This window comes from Diadema antillarum, unplaced genomic scaffold, assembly GCF_040938485.1.
Source record: "Diadema antillarum isolate AM-2024a unplaced genomic scaffold, OU_Dant_1.0 seq00000890_RagTag, whole genome shotgun sequence".
Taxonomy (NCBI): Eukaryota; Metazoa; Echinodermata; class Echinoidea; order Diadematoida; family Diadematidae; genus Diadema; species Diadema antillarum.
The window spans coordinates 186,491-205,734 of NW_027271754.1; the positions used below are offsets into that span (position 1 = coordinate 186,491).

The window sequence follows — 19,244 nt, forward strand, 5'->3', positions numbered from 1 at the left end:
AATGTGCTTTCGCCGTGACGGGCATGCAGAGAGGAAAGAAAGATGAGAGGGAATGAAGGAAACATTGGAAAGAAACTTTAGGTATGTTTGGTATGTGAGAAATATGCTTGACCTTGGTAAGCAATATAGGCCTACGGTATAGGAGGGATTGGCTGAGATTCTAATATCAGTAGGTGCAATACTTGCCCTGTATGACCTTATCATTCAACGAACTATATCAAAAGCAGCATCACAGAATAATTGGGAAGGCTGGGTTTTGTCGAGCTTGTGTGTTGCACCTCTTCACCCTTTTGAAGTACATGATCACAAGCAAAAACAGTATGGAATTTCACTTGCACTGAAAAGGTGGCTGATAGGAATATAGGTCTACGTTCGCGCTTTGTGTTAGCACGGAAAACTGGGAAGGCAGCTTGGAGAAGTATACAAGACGACTTATACGGAGGTGCATCAAGTCACCTCACCTTATGATATTGAACAATGTACCTTGGCCACTACAATTTTAGTACAGTCTCCTTTCCGTCCTTCAATGTAGACGCCTTATTTGAGTTTTGATGATTTAAGCTTCACTACATCTCGTTTTGCATACGGTGCCTTCGCGAGTTTTAGCATGCATGTAAACTGGATACCAGCTCCTGTCAAAATCTTCTGGAAAAGTAAATAATCGTGCCATCCATGTCTCACGCAATCATGAATGGGTGTTTATGCACTTGATACATATCATTATGATACACATCTGACATTATGTGCAATATACATTATGCACAATCACCATAAATCATTATATATGTCATTCAAGAATCAAGAGAGAGAGAGAGAGAGAGGGAGAGGGGGGGGGGAGGGAGAGAGAGAGAGACGAAAGCCTTGACGTCGGATGAAATGGCACAATGCTGGTTCGCAAAGGAAGCACTGGATTTCGTATTTACCTTTGCATTGTGATAACTATTCACAACGACAAAGATTTAACAAACTAACCCATCTAGGTGAAATGAATGTATTCATCCTTTATCTAAACAAAAATCCATGTTATATTTATAGCACAATAGACAGATTAATTCATCTTTTTAACGAGGATCGCATCCTCGTTCTAGCAACAAAATGACTTTGCGCAAAACCTTAAGGACGCTCTGGCCGAGGGGGGAAAATCACAAACTGATTTGAATGTGCATTCCTGAAATGTAACACTTGCAGTAGATATTGACCTTTCATATTTCTATTTTTCTTTAATTTCACTTTTTCACACGAAATAATATCAAATAACTGTTAAATATATTAAGTAAGAATTTTACTTCATGACCATCTTCTCCGATTTCTGGTGAACTATCTCACTCGACTTCCACCTGAGTCTGTCATGCCGCATCACATACAGTGAATATTATACAATATATTCATATAGTTTTATAATATACATATATATATGTGTGTGTGTGTGTGTGACATTTCTATTTTTACATGACATAATCATAATGATAACTGGAATTATACATAACAGTATACACTGTATAGGTATCATTTACATTTACTTATTCATATACTAGTAGTTACATATATATATATATATATATATATATGTGTGTGTGTGTGTGTGTGTGTGACATTTCTATTTCAATATGACATAATCATAATGATAACTGGAATTTATATATAACAGTATACACTGTATAGGTATCATTTACTTTTACCTAAGTTTTTGACAAATATAGCACAAGAAAAGCCAAATTCTATTTTGTCTTTCCTTATGATTCATTATTAAAGCATTGAATAAGAGTGCCGAAAGTTTTATATGAAGCCTGGGCCCTCTTGCATAAAACTTTCAGATCAAACATAAGCTCAAATAATCGTACAAAAGTCTGAAAACATCAGACAGCGTTATGTTTGATTTTCTGCGTAGCAGAAAGAGTTATATTTGATTCCTATGTTTGATTTGCACCTTATCAATATCACAGGCATACAGAAGGTTTATGAATCGAAATGGCATGTATCAACAAGACCCAACAGGTTCAATACCTGAGCTATTTTGAATGAATGATGATTGTAGCATCAAAGTATCAGTGATAAGGATTAGGAACGGTCGTAATTCCTGTTCTTGTGGTATCACTACTGGCATTACTACATGTATTAATAATGATGTCATCTTTATGATTATTGTCATCATTACAACTTGTGTTAACATAACAAAATGTAGAAGTAATATCATTACTAACCACACTATTATCATTCTATAAGCATCGTGGCGCCTATCGACCATCGAGGTGCTGTAACGTATCAGCAGTCACCATAGTACAATATGTTAGAGTATACCTCCGGACAACGGAATCAAGCAGGTTCAGGAGTAGCCGTATACTAACTCAAATCCCTGAGTAACACATTTCCGTCAGGCCAAGTCTTTCTCACGCAATGTCGGAGGGATATTTGTAAAGGCATGCATGCATGGACACAAGTGTCATGCACAGGCTCGCCGCTGGATGCCTAAAATAAAAGTACATTAACATGTAGAGTACGCAATCCCCCGAACCGTCGCACCCGAAAGCTGACCCCAAAGGATCTACTTTTCGTAGGTTACGATACGTTGTGTACAAAGTACAGAGAACTTCCAACAAATGTCCTACCAGGACGATATAGTGTGTAAGTGTACGTATAATGTAATATCATATATATAAATAAATATATATATATAACAGTGGTTTTGAGTTGATTTTAATAAGAAAAAAACTGATTTGAAAGGGTTTTAAGCAGCAACTACATGTACATGTACTAAGATCTATGTCTAATAAGTAAAAAGAGACAAAAAATATGTTAGGAATTAGAAATGAGCACATACACACATACACATGCACACACATTATTTCACACTGTGTACTGTATACACATTCGTATAAACCACAAATAAAAACAGCCGAAAAAAGAAGACTCAAAACCACTTTGACTGCATTTCACGATTTTGAATCTCATTTCATCGAATTTATTTGATAAGTGATAATAAGCGTTCATGAATTAAGTTTATCAAGTTTCCATGTGGGCGATGCAAACCACTATTGATAAGAGATCATGTATTCCAGTAGTCATAATGGGCAAAAGTAGTCCTCAAAAGCGCCCTCTGTCGTTTACAAACAGTATAATCGATGCTAAGTGAAGCGCATTCAACGACTGGCACAAGTCTGACCTTGTAACCAGGGCCCCGTATCACGAAGAAGTCTACACAAGAATTGCAGCACGCACACAATTGTAATCTTTACAGCAGCTAGGCGACCACTAATCAGCATGATTTAGGTTCTTATCACGGTAAATTCAAGATTTTAAGATAAAATGTATTTGCAAACCTCCTTGTGTTGCGGAACGTTACCAAGATTCGGTCGAAGTCGTTTCTCAACAGACGTCTTAAATGAAAAAAAAAAAAAAAACTTTGCCCCCAAACAAACACAGATTCAGTTATACTGATAGTGTATACTGATGTTAGGAGCTAAACTTTCTATTGTACTTCTAGATTTCATTACTCCCTCATTGCTGTAACTTAAGTGATGTTCGTATCAAATTTTCATTAATTTCAGATTTTTCCTTTCACCTTTTTAGCACCTTTCCGCATAACTACCTACTATCAAATGTGATCTATCACTTGGTCTACTCCCACTTAGTCCAATAGCCATGTAGTCTCAACCCACATGGTCTAATCCCGTTTCGTCTACAACAGTTCGTCTAATGACCATTAAATGTTAGTCCAGTTGCCACTTTTTTTTTTTCATGCAATCGATTTGACGAAACATTGCTTTCCAAGGACAACATGGTAATTCACCGGATTATGATATCTCATACTACTCTTCATACCAAATCACATTACCCTGAACATTCCTGTAAGAAGCCACTGCGGAATGTGCCATTTGAAGTTCACTGTCAAAGTGACCTTTGACCTTCATGGATTGGGCCCAAAATCTGATCAGCACATCCATACCCTATGTAGAATACGTGAGTCTAGTACACGGCTGTATCAAGAAAACCCGTGGAAAGGTTTCGATTTCGACAAGATCTGGAAGGAATGGGCTGATTGATGAATTTAGAAAACACACCGCCGTCGGCATTCTTTAAAGCGGAGACAAAACAGATCAGTAGAGGGCAGCATTTTTATAGCGGCACGTCAGACTTCGGCAGTCTCATGACGCAAGCCCGAGCAGTTTCGTCGCGGAATAATATCACCAACCAACCAACAAATGACCAAAATATTCAACGACTTTCCGGTGTAATTACATAAATATTCTTTGGTAAAAGAACACTAAAGATTCGAAATATTCTTTACGACAACCAAATATGACAGGCATGACACTGAATCTGCGAAGCACAGAAAAATTATTTTGAAGAATGAATGAATCAGTGAAAAAGTACAATTACAGATCAGATATACTAAAGTTTGTCTCTATCTTTTATACTATATGATAAGAACATTGTTGCGAATGACAAGGCTTTGGTACCAGTGTTGCGTCTCCACAACAGAGATTGTAATAATATTGAATACAATTTTTTTTTGGTCCCTAGTCTTTGTCAAAGGCCCTCACGCTGTAGTTGCTGCAAGAGAAGCGAGCATAGGGACGTCACGAAAAGACGGGGAGAGGACTCGCGCCGACGCCTCCGGCTTCGGCTATCTCCGTGCACGACTGTAAACGCATACTACAGGTTGAGGGCCTTTGAAAACAAGACTACATGATTTATTGTATGACGAAGATAATTACATTTCACCAATCATGCCGATTGCAAATCGCGAAACACTGAGCGTGAAGGTTATGGATTTGTGATGTAAACATACACACTGTTGAATATCGGAAAACTGCAAAATATTGGAACAAAATAATTATTATGTCAGAAGAGTTGATTCAAACGCCAACGTACATCACAGTCAGAGACTGGTATTGCTGGAAATTGTGTGTATGTTTGTTTCTTTAACAGTAAAAACTGACTTCCATTGTTTGTTTAAAACTCGCTCCCACGGCTATTATTCGTCTAAAACCGCATTTTTACATCTTTTTTTTTCCATTTACTTTTTTTATGTAAATGATCGAGAAATGGATATCAAATCTATTAAAGTCAGTTTCATCATGGCCTTTGAATTTCAATTAGCCTACACAGACATTGAGTGACATTTGTCTTTATAATTCTCAATAATTACACGTACTACCTGACTGAAATCAAGGCACTTTCGTGATTCTTTTGTCGAATGTGTGTCTTGATTTAAATCAAATATAATTATTATATCTCCTCTGCAAAATTCGCTCTTAATGTTGCGGGTAAGACACCAATAAAATCAAGCAGGTAATAGTCATTTTTGTTTACATGAAATAAATAAATAGATAGATAAATAAGTTAATCCAAAAATTTACAAACACTTTCCACAAATGGCAAAGCCAATTGCATGATTTCCTCGAAGGAGTTATCCTGAATCTGTCGTTTATCTGCATTGCAACAACCATTCAGGTAGAAATTCCACTGATTAAGTATAGCCATAACTAGGATGTGCGAAGCATCGTATGTATACGGTTTTTTTTTTCTTTCGCTATCAGTCAATGAACAGAAATTGTAGGTGTAAAAGGTGAGAAATGAGAGACGGGAAGAATCAAAAAGGTGTGGAAGCGTTACGGTAAAGGAAGGCAATCAATGCTACAGAGGAATCGTTCATACACTCAAATTGAAGAAAGCAGAGAGCGACAGTAAGGCATTAGGCCGTAAAGCGTGGGAGTGATTCTAAACTGGCAATAAAGTGGAAATGCACGCGTGAATCCTTATCGTCGACTTCTCTGCAACTCATCATCTTGCCACGACACGTCCATAGTTGCTGCTCGTTTTATACAAGTACATGGACGTAAGCAAATGCTATTGAAAAGCCAAGCACATTAAGCCACTCCAACTTCTACGCTATCCACCGAATCGCTGTGAAATAAAGGAGTTGATGAATCGGGTCTTTTGATCGCTCGTCTGTCCGAAGGGGTGCCAACGAGGCTTTTGGCGGGAAAACGACGCGAGGGTAAAATTTCCAACTGGGTCGGCTCCTTACTCGTCCTTTCACCCACCTCGTCTAACGTTGACAATTTATCATTGTGGGTGGAATTGCTAAAGTTTCGTTCATCGTCATCCAGTGACGACGCCCGATGATAGTTTCTGTGATCAGCCGATGCGTGTGACATGTCTTTCCATTTGTCTCGCAATGCAGCGGCCTCGTGGTCCACGAGAGGAGCGGTGGAATCGTGCCGGCTCACCGGGCGAGCGACCCTCTTCGGCGGACCGTTGTTCACAACGGTCGCAGTTACTTTCTTCAGCATGGGAAATCGTTGCCGAGTTGCTGGGGGTTCAGGATCCGGAGTTGCGTCGGTCTTGGGGGACTGGGAGACGGCCGCTTCTTGGCGGATGGGGTCGATAGGCACCAGGGGAAAATTACTGGTGCTGCTTTCTTGCGGAGCCACTGTGGTCACCTCCCGGGGACCCTCGCCCGTTTCACATCCCTCGGTCTCTGGCCGCTGAGGAAAACTATAAGTTCTGCGAAACAACAATGCAAAATAAAAACAATTTGACGATTTCTTTTTTCCCTCATACAATCAAGTAAATACCATACCATGATTACCTGGAAAACACGGTTTATATCATCAACAACTTGAAAACAACAGGACATATAGTTTGATCGGATGATAATATTAGAGAGTATAAAACCAACTTGAAAATTACAATAGTTTACAAAGCACAGGTTGTATCGTGACTCGGAGAAGTTTCAAGTCAAATCTCACGCCATACAGAATTTGCCACCCTATATCTATCATTCTACTTCTACGTTGTGTTTAGCCCCATGGTAGTCCGTTTGCCTCGTTTGCAGACAGAAATCGACAATAATGAGATGAAGGATGATGTGAGGAGAGTAAAGATGAAAGAATTAAATAGGACAGGAATGGGATAGACAGCGAGGGGATTACTGGACTGTATCCAGATTGATCTCAAGGTATTCATTTCATAAGAACTGAAATATATGTTGATATAAGGATGGGTTCTCTTTCCTACGTCATGCTATAATTGACTTTGAGTTTTTAAAAAAAATACAGTGAGACAGACAAGATAGAGAGGTAGCATCATCGCAATGCCACGAAAAAGCATGTAATTTACACTTTCACATGCTTTCATAGAAGTGTAAGGAGATAATCACGTGGTGATGCTATCAGTGGCTGAAAACTCTCCTATTAAATGTGTGCATAAAACATCACGAGATTGTATGTTTCTGGGCCCAAAGTTTAGCACCCATAATGAATCATCTTTGCTTGATCATTGTAATAAAGTCGTTGGAATTACACAAATAGTCACAAACTGCGCAAGAAAAGTTCTCGGCCCCATTGTCGGAACACATTCGGAGAAAAACTTCTCCAATTGTTGGACTTTGCCATTTTTTTCGAAAATCATTCTCCTGCTCAGTGAAAACAGCCATAAGTCATTGTCAATGCGACATAGTGGATTAGCCTATACCTTGCTAGACGTAATATATAGAGCTCATGTTCACACAAAGAATGACCCTGCGTAGATGACTAGAATGGCACGTCAATTTACACTAGGGAAAGCATTCATCTGCTTGTTTGACATTGAATGCATTAACAAACCTTTTCTGCCAGATACCAGCGAGGTGATCTCACGTCTCTGCAGATACAAAGCTTCAATGACCACTTTGTTGTTGTCAGGTAGACGTCATGGCACGCTCCATAATCAGGACATTTCATAACCGATGCTTTATCTCAGTGAATTTACAAACCAACATGCCCGTTATCACAGATGACATTTTCTGCTCATTTATTATGCGCAAAGTGGGACAACGAACTGGCTTCTTGGAACATGGAGTGGCGCTCCCGTGTGATGGCGCCATACTTACGCTTTCTTCTTCTTTCTCCTGACGAGGCAGACCAGGATACAGATGAGAAGGACGGCAAACACAAGGGAGACACTTGCTGCTACTAGTATCCTGATGGTAGCTGGTAGAATGATATCAACGAATATAGAGCTGATGACATGGATACAAGATGCTATTGGAGAATAAACACGATAAACTCATCCAAACGCCGTTATCACTCGCCTAGCAAAACTTGTCAATTACCTCCAATACACACAATACACATACACGCGAATATGCATACCTACACACATTTACAACTGCAATTACCTCGAACGAATGAAGCAATTAATTTCGCCATATTCCCACATACATTTGTATTTCATCATCTTTATACACAAAACATGCCACAACTTATGCATATCTAAGTATGTTGATTCAATTTGGAGGTCTCTTCGGATGAAATGTTGGTAATAGGTTTAATTTTCTAAACTAACAAATCAATAACAATAAATAAGAATGAAGAAATACATAGGGCATACAGAACAAAAACTACTCCACCAAAAAAAAAAGCAACAAAACAATCAAACATGTAAATTACAAATACCAAGAATGTGCAGGTGGGTTTTTTATTTCCAGTGGAGACTGACTAACAAAAGCTGGAACAGCTAAAATGAAAACAATCAGCATTCTCTCTTTCATCGGCATACCTGATCTCTCGGCAATCCACGCTCGTGTCTTGTTGTTCGTCTCGGGGTCTACGGGTACGACTGGCGGCGATGCAGTCTCAGCTGGGTACTCGTATTCCACAGTACGCCCTCTGGTGGTCAGGACTGAATAGACCGACTTCGTCTCGCCTGCGATCGTCGAGGGCGCCACAGTGGGAACATCGGTCACGGTGGTGTTAAAAAGGTCAAACTTGGGCAAGGTTGGGAAGCGGTCAAGTCGACATCGGCAGGAATCGAGCGACAGGTTCCCCGTAGTTCCCCGCCAGCACGTTCGACAGCTACTGAACATTGTCTTGGTAGACCAGAACTCGTATCGTTGATGAATTCAAACAGCTGCAGAAGAATGTACGAGATGGAGGAAAAAGAAAGTGAGTCTAAACAGAAAGAGAGAGAGAAAATGAGAGGGGAAAGAAGCCTTCTTATCCTGTTTCCATTTTACCTAGTTTGAAGCCATGATCAAACTACATTTCCTCACAACCCAAAGGTCCTTTTCAGACCAACATCACCAGTGTTCAGTTGTTTACAGGAACTAATAGTATTTCTCAGTTCTTCTCTTCCATTTCAGGACTTCTTATATGTCTCCTCTCCCACATTTCCTCTTCCGCAGAGTCCATTTCAATGCTAAAATTCTAATGATTATTCCTTCTTTTTTTGATTCCGCGCTCCATTGTCAGCATTCGATCTCCATTGCTTACCGGCTTCGTTTTCTCGCTTCGTTTTGTGATACATCGTTCGCCATTGCACACCTTCCATCAGTTCTCTCTCAGCTATCTCCAATATTTCCCAACCGTCTCCTTCCCCCTCTCCTCCTTCCTTGCTGGTTAAGCTTTCTCCTCCCACTGATTTCCGAATCCTTTACCCAATTCTCACTCTATTCTTCCTTTACAACTGTCCCTGTCTCCTATATCTTCCCGTCTCTTCACCGTCCAAGCTCACAGCAGCCCTTCGACCCTGTCGCTATTTCCCTTCTTATATACACTCTCCCTCCCTCGCTTACCTCCTTCACACTCCTCTTTCTGTGGTCTTCTCTCGACAGTCCGTCCACACACTCCAGCAGTTATCATACCACTGAACTCTCTCTAGTAATCAGTGCTATACATACAAGCTGATGTTACCGCAAAACCTCTCTTCCTCCTCCTAGTTTCACATTGCAGAATCGAGAGCATTTATTCTTGGAATACACGCAGGACACTTGTAATTGCAGGAAATGACGTGAGATACCTCAAGTAGTGATTATAATTGGGACTGTGTTTCATGTTTATCATATAGCACATAATCATTTCAAGCCCACAAGATGCTCCTTCTCTGAAACAGAGTACTCCCATCATGTACAGAAAGGAGAGGTATAGGGCCTTTCCCCGTTAATGTATTCATTACATCCTGCACAATCAAATGGCTGCTTATTTTTGGCTCACTGCCTCATTTGATGCTTACTATTGTTAATAGAGTCATAAATACAGTTTTTATGTCCTATTAATTGAATAAATCGTTCCTAATGACAACGGTAATATATAGTTCTTTATATACAGGAAGACATCAACTTCTTGTACTTTCGACGTGAGTAACGCATGATAATGGCGTGATGACGTCGGCGTATAGCATGCAAAGCAACTGGATTGTTTGTTATAGGCTTTTTTCTGTCGAATTTGTATTATCATGGGGTCCCCTTTTAAAATATCGGCAAACTGAACTGAATGTATCACAAAACTTGACCGGGAAAGAAAGAAAAACAAAACAAAACAAAACCCTCATACATACATTCTATAGTGTATGCGTGCATAAATACCAGCTGCTGACTCTAATATCAACAACCTAGCATTTAAATGTGCGATGTAATGTGGCTAGTATTCCGCTAACATGGAAGACCAGAAGTAGCAATTATTGTCACTTCTGTGATGACTGGCTATCTGCCATTATTGTTTTTCTACGTAAAACCAAGGAGGTTTGAGAGAACCTCCTTGGTAAAGCATCTTATATCGCTTGTATTTGAATGTGATGAGGTTTTGATATGGAAATCAAAACCAAGAAATTATGAAGCATACAAGTGTAAAGCGCATATTTGACATCATTTCTGATTTTTTCCTTCATTCGATGATCACGAAAGAGACGGAAGCACGATTCAAAACAACATTCCATCTTCTGACGAATTTCACTTTTTCTTTATATCATTGATAATGCAGTCGAAGCCCACTTAAGTAACCATGAGTTGTAAGGAAAAGACTATAATTAACAAAATTGCTGGATAGAATTTTCCCATAATACTGCAATCATATCTCTCTTATGTTTACTAAACAGAGAGACACGGAATTACGGAATTTCATAGCCCGAAAGATTCGAACATCGGGTGTTTTTCTTTTTCTTTTTTCTTTTTTTGTCGGAATCATGACGGATATAATTTATCCTCCTTCTTTAAACAAACAAACAATCAATATATATATATATATATATATAATATCTACGAACATTTAAGGCAATGAGGAAATCAATTGCACGATGCAAATCTGGGACTCCTTCAGCATTGTGATATATCATATGGGTTAATCAAGTACCATTACAGGCTGAATAAACATCACGTGATTAATTACCGTGTTCTCACACTGGAAGAAAATTTTTCTTGAAAACAGTTTGCAAACTATATCAAAAAGAGACTGATGATTTGCGACGCGTGGAAAATGTGCCATCGAAGAACGCATCAGGAATAACTGTGGGTTTGTTCGTTCGTTTGGTTGGCTATAGTTAAGACGTCGGCTAGGACTTTTTTTTTGGGGGGGGGGAGTGATGGTAATGATGACAAAAAACACACAGAATTTAGGTTGAGTCACTTTGATAAGTGGGAATACTTTAACTCAAGATATTTATTGTATAACAATCGATAACTATATATACTTGATGTTGAGAACATACACTCGGACTTCAGGATTTTAAATGCTATTTTCGGGAGACTGAGTAACCCAATAACGTTTCAAACCGTTCGGATGGATATGTGTTTTGTATTTAACGCCAATAGTAATGATGTGCCCCATGCGATTGGTGAAAGGGATGGTACAGTTTCGGTTGAGACAGAGCTTCAGGTTTACAACGTTGTTTTCCCCCCTTACGATTCTTTTAGAAAATGAAAAAAACCGTTATGGAATATTAAAGAGCACATAAGTCTAAAAGGAATTCAAAGTATATTTGATGAAAATTGGTTTTGAAATGACTGAGATATCCCAAACAAAGCGATCCTCATAAAGAGTGGGACCCACCTTTTATAAGAATCGCTTTGCTTTACTCTGTTTTTGAAATTTTCAAACATTTCAAACGCGATTTTCATTTAATAAAGTTTGAATTCCTCCATGTCCTCTCAAAATTGTATGTTCTTAAACATTTCATAAAGTGGTTTCTAAGTAGGCTACCTACAGTGTATCTTGCAAAAAAGTTAAAAGCTGAATACTCACATAATATACCATCCCTTGAACGTATAAAGGTCAGGTGCTTGAGTGTTCCCAAAATCGTGACAGGCAAGTGTCTCCAAATCAAGTTAATATCCCATGAGGCACAAAATGCTCCCAGCGCTATCACTTTGAATCCATCGCAACACACATCTACCTCTACATCCGTTAATGCAAACAGGGGCAGTGACTTCCAATGCTCAAGATTCGAGGCAGGGTTCCAAGCACACAATATTACGGCAGAATAGCGCACGATTCAAAGGTGATCTGAAACAAAACTTCACCATGAATAGACCGTCTCTTACAGTGTAGTCGGGATCCTATTATCTAACTAAAGAAAGCCCTGTTACACTGTCCAGCACAGGGTAAAGTATTTGAACGCTGCAGTATCCAAGGCTAAGCTTGGAAATACCAAATGGAAATAGGAAATTCAGAAAAATTGGCAATTACATTTTTGTAGGTCGTTTGCGTCGTATTTTTATATTCTTTTTTTCTTTTTTAGATGTAACGTCTTTGTCAAAACTACATGATGGGAAACTTTGGCCAAATTACAATGCTTTTTAAGTCATTACTGACTACAAGTGCAGCGGAAGATAACGTAGTAACGCACATCTGATTCGTGAAAACATAATGCATGTCAGTTTTAGCCTACAGCTGGGAATGTGTTCCTGCTGATGTATAAAGAACATTTGACGCTGCTGTAGTCTTTGGTAATACACCTTGAGAGGAAGAGGATGAGTACAGGGGGAAACCGTTTCGAACTCGGACAATGTGTGTATGTGTGTATGAGCGTGTGTGTATCTAACAAATGACGACAGCAATTTCTATATATAGATCATGATCATGTACCCTGCATGGACGTAGAGGACACTCCAATCGATGAAACATGATATCAAGGACAAGCTTATAAGTGCTCTCTATTCCATATGATTCAACTCGTTATTGCAGTCTATGCCTTCTCCTGCATGCATGCATGAAGAGAGTATATCCTCAGGAGCTACACCTGAGCACCATGCAAGGCTGCGGAACAGGTAGCAAGGTTTCTGATGGCATCTAATCAAGGCGTCGTGGCTTAGGTTTACAACTGAGGTCCTTTGTATTCAACTAGGGGAGCTGAGAGAACTCCCTGGTTTTCACTATTGCGTCATGGAGGCAAGCTTTTCTTTCAGAGTATCTATTCTCCTGTACAGTGCGTCTGGAAAAAAAAAAGAGAACCCTTAAACAAAGGCTTGTTGTGATGAAGGGTATGGGGCGTATGTTCGTAAAAAAAAGAAAGAAAAGAAAACATGTTCAAAACTTAACTTGACTTATGCTCTTTCAAAAATGAGACCTTAAGCAAACTTTTATTCATCTATTTCTAAGTACCATAACTTTGAAAATTTGAATGTCAAAAACCATTTGCAACACGTTTTCGCTTTAATAGACAATCCGCACACCAGGAATATAAAGAGATGGACACTGAATCTTCCCAGTCCCAGAAAAAACAAACAACAACAACAACATCGTCAACAACAGAACCCTAAATAAAGGCTTATTGGCTTATAGCTTTATACTCGAGCACATTCAAAACAGAAAGAGATAGACACTTCTAGGTTTATTTATTCTTCAAGGGATTGTGAAAAAGATTTGCCACACAGTGAATTATAAGTTATACCCCAACACCTTCAACATGACCACCTGCCCTGTCATTGCACAGTCCACATGTCCTCTATCAACATGTCAGCGACAACACGCCTCATCATCAATGAACGGGTCTCATTAATGAATTATCTTATCATCACTGCCCTTGTGACTATCATCCTCATCATTACCGCAATCAAATTTTAAAAAAAAAAGTCTGCTCAAAGAACCACGGCAGCTTGATTTTTATTGTTAGTGTCCAGCACATCGTCTACAGTTATGGCAGATTTCGATCATAACTATAACAGTCATACACTATAGTCTTAAATCACCTCGACAATTGTCTACGCCAAAAACTGATAGGGAGAAACGATTTTATTTTCGCTCTACACCGTCCTTCATCTTGATGACCGGAACACTTACTAATCGCAGGAAGATGTGAGAGAGCTTCTCTAACACCGCTATGCTTTAGGCGAATGTCAGACGAGCTAGAGAGTTAACCTCCACCCATCTTCCTGATACCAAGAAGTATGACGTTATATTTTACCCAATTGATGTCCAGAGGGATCTAGGAGCGTGTGTAACACCACACATCGTATAAACACATCTATGCAAATAAGCAGCTGCTATTTAAAGAGAGACATGCGATGAAAGACATGAGGGACGGGGATAGGCATTAAAACAATGTACACTGCACAGCATTCAGGAGACGACGAGGCCTTATCATGGTTAATTAAAGATACTGTTTACCATTGGGAGCAGTTAATCACATTTGATGCACATGTGTAAGTCAGTTGTATCACGAAACATTCTACCATATAAAAAAAATTCGAAATAAAGCCTAAGGAAATATCACTCTTTTTCTCAATAAACCATAACTGTCTATATAGTTTATTCTAGAAACAATTTTATTCTAACTATTGTTCACATTTTGTATATTTAACAATATTAAACAATGATTATAGGCCTAACTGGTTAACATTTTGTTTCATTGGTTGTTTACTAGTATATCACTAACTAAAGCTGGGTCTTTGTTTCATCTGCAAATGGTAAACAATACTTTTAATTCAGGCTGAAACCGCATAATATTAAGACTCGTGATTTATTTTTCATTTCATATTCATTTTCATTTTCAACACGTCCATAATAAAAGTGCAAAAAATACCATGAAAAAAAAAGATTAGTTGTGCTTTCTTCATAAAAAACAACAATATGGGCCTATAATATATAGTTCAAGAGTCTGCACGCAGGAAGGAACATGATATATGGCCATCGCCCACTAATATCTCAATACTGTACACCTCTGTACAATATATTTCCCTAATATATTATCTATAAGAAATGATATACGGCAGCCATCCTGCTTATGTTGGCATCCACACGTATGTATAATGTTCGACACCGGAGATGTCGAGGCGGGGTAATATACGCGGGAGAGTGCCCAATACAGCCACGTGCATCGCTCTCAGTTTACTTTTGTTTATACGAGCTCACGAGGATGCGGGTTCAAGGGAAATACCGGTCATGTTAAAAGAAAAAAAGTCTGATTAAAAAAAAAAAAGAAGAAAAAAAATCTTTTCCGCAAGCACAATGGTGAGGATTTTATCAGAATCGGTTGAGAATTAAGGAAGTTATGAAATTAGAAGTTTCGTTTATTCTTACCAAACACTTCTCGAACAGTCAGTATGAATATGCAAATAAGAAAACTGATGTCATCCCCTACTGATGTCATCCCCTCACAACTTGCCATATAGGCCTATTGCTGTTGTTTTACACGGAAAAAGAAAAGAGAGAAAAATATAGGCCTATACTTTGCACACAAAAACTTGAAATTTCCACTTTGCTGACATACATTATATATGCTCCAGTCTAAAATTTGGATATAATATCTGAGTGATTATAATACCGAAGTTATTCGGTGATATCATTTTTCACATTTATTATAGCCAAAAAAATGATATTTTTGTCATTCTTTTCTACACGATCAATTGAAAATTGTGAGGTCATGACATCATTAGCTAATTCATTTGCACATTCTCGTTGTTCAAGAACTGCTCTGCAAAATTTAGTGAAACTTCACAATTTCACAACTTCCCTAATTTTTGTCCAATTTTTCGTTTCAAATTGTCAAAATTTAGCTTGTAGAGATTTACTCTGTCTTTTCAGACAAACTCTTTTTTTTATGACTGGTCTGGAATCCCCTTCAAAGAGAAATTCTACACTCTCGTGTCCAAGATGGCTTTGATGCAGAATACAGTGAATTAAAGTGCAATTTAACCCTGTGTCTGCCTTGCAATAAACGAAGTTTTTCTCACATTTCACAAGAAAACCAAATACAATACATATCACTGGAAAAAAAAAACATCTAAAGCATCATATTACCACACAAAACATAAAACTAAATGAAATGATATCAGACGAATCGACAACACAAGGCTATCTGAGGGTAAATGATGGAATCAAAGCATTAGATTCGTTACGAAAACAAAAGTGTGAAACATGATGAAACCAACTAAAAACAATTATGCTTGTAAGCATTAGTCGGTCCCTAATGGATTAACCTAAAAGCAAGGATGACTATTATTGAGAAAGAGGATGAAGCTGCTAAAGTATTGACAGAACACGATTTTAATACTAATTTTGTCAAAAACACCAACGGGAGACATCACGCCTCTTACAATTCGCATGAATTTTGTGAACACAAGAGAAGCTTCACGATTCGATAACTTTCTAAATTCATGTTCGATTTGCTAAAATTTTAGCATTCTATATCATTTTAAGCGATACATCGAAGTAAAATAACCAATTCTCTCGACGAGTTCTTTGTAGTGGTTTTTTTTTTTCAATTGCTATATCAATGTCAACCTGAACACGATATGTAATCGCACTTACGGCGGCTACGACAGTGAGAGCAACATGTAAACCTGATAAAAAGAAGAACACTTCTAAGGATATGGAATCTATAGTAATCGTCCATGGAATAGTCACATTACATGCTACACGTATGCGATGATGACGATGTCTTTTTCCCTGCTAACTTACAAGCAAACATTTGCTAATAATCTTTTTTCCCCCCTGAAATGGTTAAGAGTAAAAAATAAAAAAAAATCATCCTTCCTTCCTTCTATGAAGTTTTATCATAACAATTATCACTCATCACTGTTTACAATAAAAGGGCCTTTACACTAGAAAGAGAGTGAGTTGCAGAATCACTGATCAGAAAGTGATTTATTAAATATTGATCATAATTTACATATCAACTGGGGTTGTGAGGCGAAGTCATAGTCACCGTGCATAGCCTCCTTGCATTATACTCTCTTAATATTTGATACATATATAATAAATGAATAACTTTCTGCAACTGTCACGTTACTGAGTTTTTTTCCCAATTCATTATGACTCATCTATTTCATTATATCACACTCATTTCCACGAAATTTCTCACGAAAACAAGATTTCTCACGAAAACAAGACATATACAAAACAAAAAACTATAGTGATGATGAGATTACAAGATTAAAGACCGCAAACATATGGAATTGTAGCGTCACAATAATAACCACAGTGCATTTTTATGTCCAATGCCTTTAGCATGTATCAGACTACAACAAAAGGAAAGCTGGAAGGTGCTGAATAACCTTTGGATAATCCGGACAGCTGGAGAATAACTTGATTCGTTTTCTACACTCTTATGATTATATTGCCATCACGTACTTTGACATGAAAACCCCACATAATTCAAGTTTTGAGAGGTTATCCAAAAAAGGGTGAGTCAAACTAGCTCTTGATGTCACATATGAATTTACATCTACCGCCAAGAATGACGATATGCGTTATGAAGTATAATGTATATGCCCCTGGTCATGTCGAAGAACTACCGCTAGCATCTTGTATACTTTCCAACATAAATCACTCATCAAATTTAAGTTCACCAATCCCAAAACAATTTTTCCCCGGTTATATATCACACGCCTAAACACTTGAGTATGTCGGATCAGTTCCCGCAAATCAGAGAATGAGATATTCTTTGAGGTTTTTCTTTTTCAATCCTGCACATTTCAGTATTGCGTAATTAAACTAGATCCAACTTGATTCTTCTTCTTTTTTGTGTATTTACTGTTAAGTAGGGTTTTTCCCACGTTTCTTTACTTTTTCTTTCATTTTAGTCCTCAGATCATTTCCATACGCTCTGTGAATCTAAAGAGTAGGGGAAAAGAGGCTATTCGGTGTGATTCACGCATTTACTTTCGGCACTGTGTATAAATTGAGGCATTTCCGCGTTCTCTGTCTATGACGATGATACCAATGAATGACCAAACCTTTTTCGCGTTAAAGGCCCACTTTTCGAGTAATTTCGGTTATCAAATTTCATGTTGTTTTCCGGGGGGCTTTTTAGAAAAAGAAAAGGAAGGATTGCTACAGAAATTTGTTGCGAATAATCGAAGAACGAAAATTCGACTTCGGACGTGGAAGAGTAACATAAGTTGCCACTTTCTACGTTTCATGCAAAATGCAAACACGGCTTTGAGTATGTGGGGCTAGTTGGGTTAAAATGTTCAGTAACACACAAACACACACACACACACACACACACACACACACACACACACACACACACACACGAACACATACGCATGTAATTTCATCCTAATCCTTTCTTTCATACGTTACTTGAAAGAAAATCGAACTTCTGCAAAATTTTCGTTTTCCTTGTATATCATATGATAATTTATGGTGAGAGCCCGCACTTGGGCGTGGCTGCCAGGATACAGTCCACTCATCGTGGTCTACGATCTGCTGTGTCGACCTCCATTTCGTGACCCCCCTTCAACTCTCCCCCATAATACGAACAGCCATGCCAAGGACTGATAATGGATAGCGTATTGTTATTTATTCTGTCACCTTCGAGCCACTGAATGAATTCCTTTTTCTCGCATCAGCTTTTCCGCCTTCCGCAATTACTAGTTACTCGCACAGCAGACGATAGGCCAACTCCACTAGCTATTCTAACGAACCGCGCTCATGCCACTTATGCTGTAACCATGACAACGAGTATTGGTATAGGATCGGGTGTGTCCTTTGTTTGCCTATGTGACAGATTTCGTCCGGAGGCTGTTGTGCTACGAGGTGAAGCGGATCGTGTAACGTACATCGACCGCTCTTTCATCGATGACGAATATGATATTTAAGGCATGGCATTCCATATCGGCTAGCTGGGAGCGGACAATGTTCCATTGTAATTTCTCCCTCTCTCTACCCTCCCCCAAAGAGAGAAGGAGTGAAGGGGAGTAATATCTGTAATGGAGAGAATAAATAGAGCACCAGAAACATAAGGAGAACATAAACGTGCATTTGAATGGTATCGATCGAAGTCACACTGTGCAGTCCAGCGTTGATTACTTCTCCCAAATGCAATGTCAATCACACTTATTTTTTTCTTTATGCAGTTGGCGTCCCATGAAAATTACGCGCGTATCTTCAACTTCAAGCAAGGGTGTACCAGTTTAGCCTACAATAGTCTAACGAGGGGACATTGTAACAATCAATTTTATATCGATGCTATAGCACTTGTCATACACAAGTCGAGATACAGCTTGGGACATCACCATAAAATATTCAGACAGTTAATTG

General features: G+C 38.6%; 1 protein-coding gene across 2 annotated transcripts in view; it reads right to left on the reverse strand.

Annotated features, from left to right (window-relative positions):
• Positions 1-2,838: 2,838 nt before the first annotated feature.
• LOC139740914 (uncharacterized) overlaps positions 2,839-19,244 on the reverse strand; it is a 28,690-nt gene continuing 12,284 nt past the window's right edge. Inside the window, exons 1-4 of one of the 2 annotated variants that reach the window (XM_071651501.1) lie at positions 12,000-12,067; positions 8,545-8,895; positions 7,877-7,976; positions 2,839-6,510 (exon numbers count right to left, since the gene is read on the reverse strand). In XM_071651501.1, coding sequence (XP_071507602.1) covers positions 5,871-6,510; positions 7,877-7,976; positions 8,545-8,851 — 1,047 coding nt within the window. In that variant the 5' untranslated portion in view covers positions 8,852-8,895; positions 12,000-12,067 and the 3' untranslated portion in view covers positions 2,839-5,870. Of the gene's footprint in view, positions 6,511-7,876; positions 7,977-8,544; positions 8,896-11,999; positions 12,068-19,244 lie in introns of those variants that run through there. The other variant, XM_071651500.1, reaches the window with a different exon arrangement.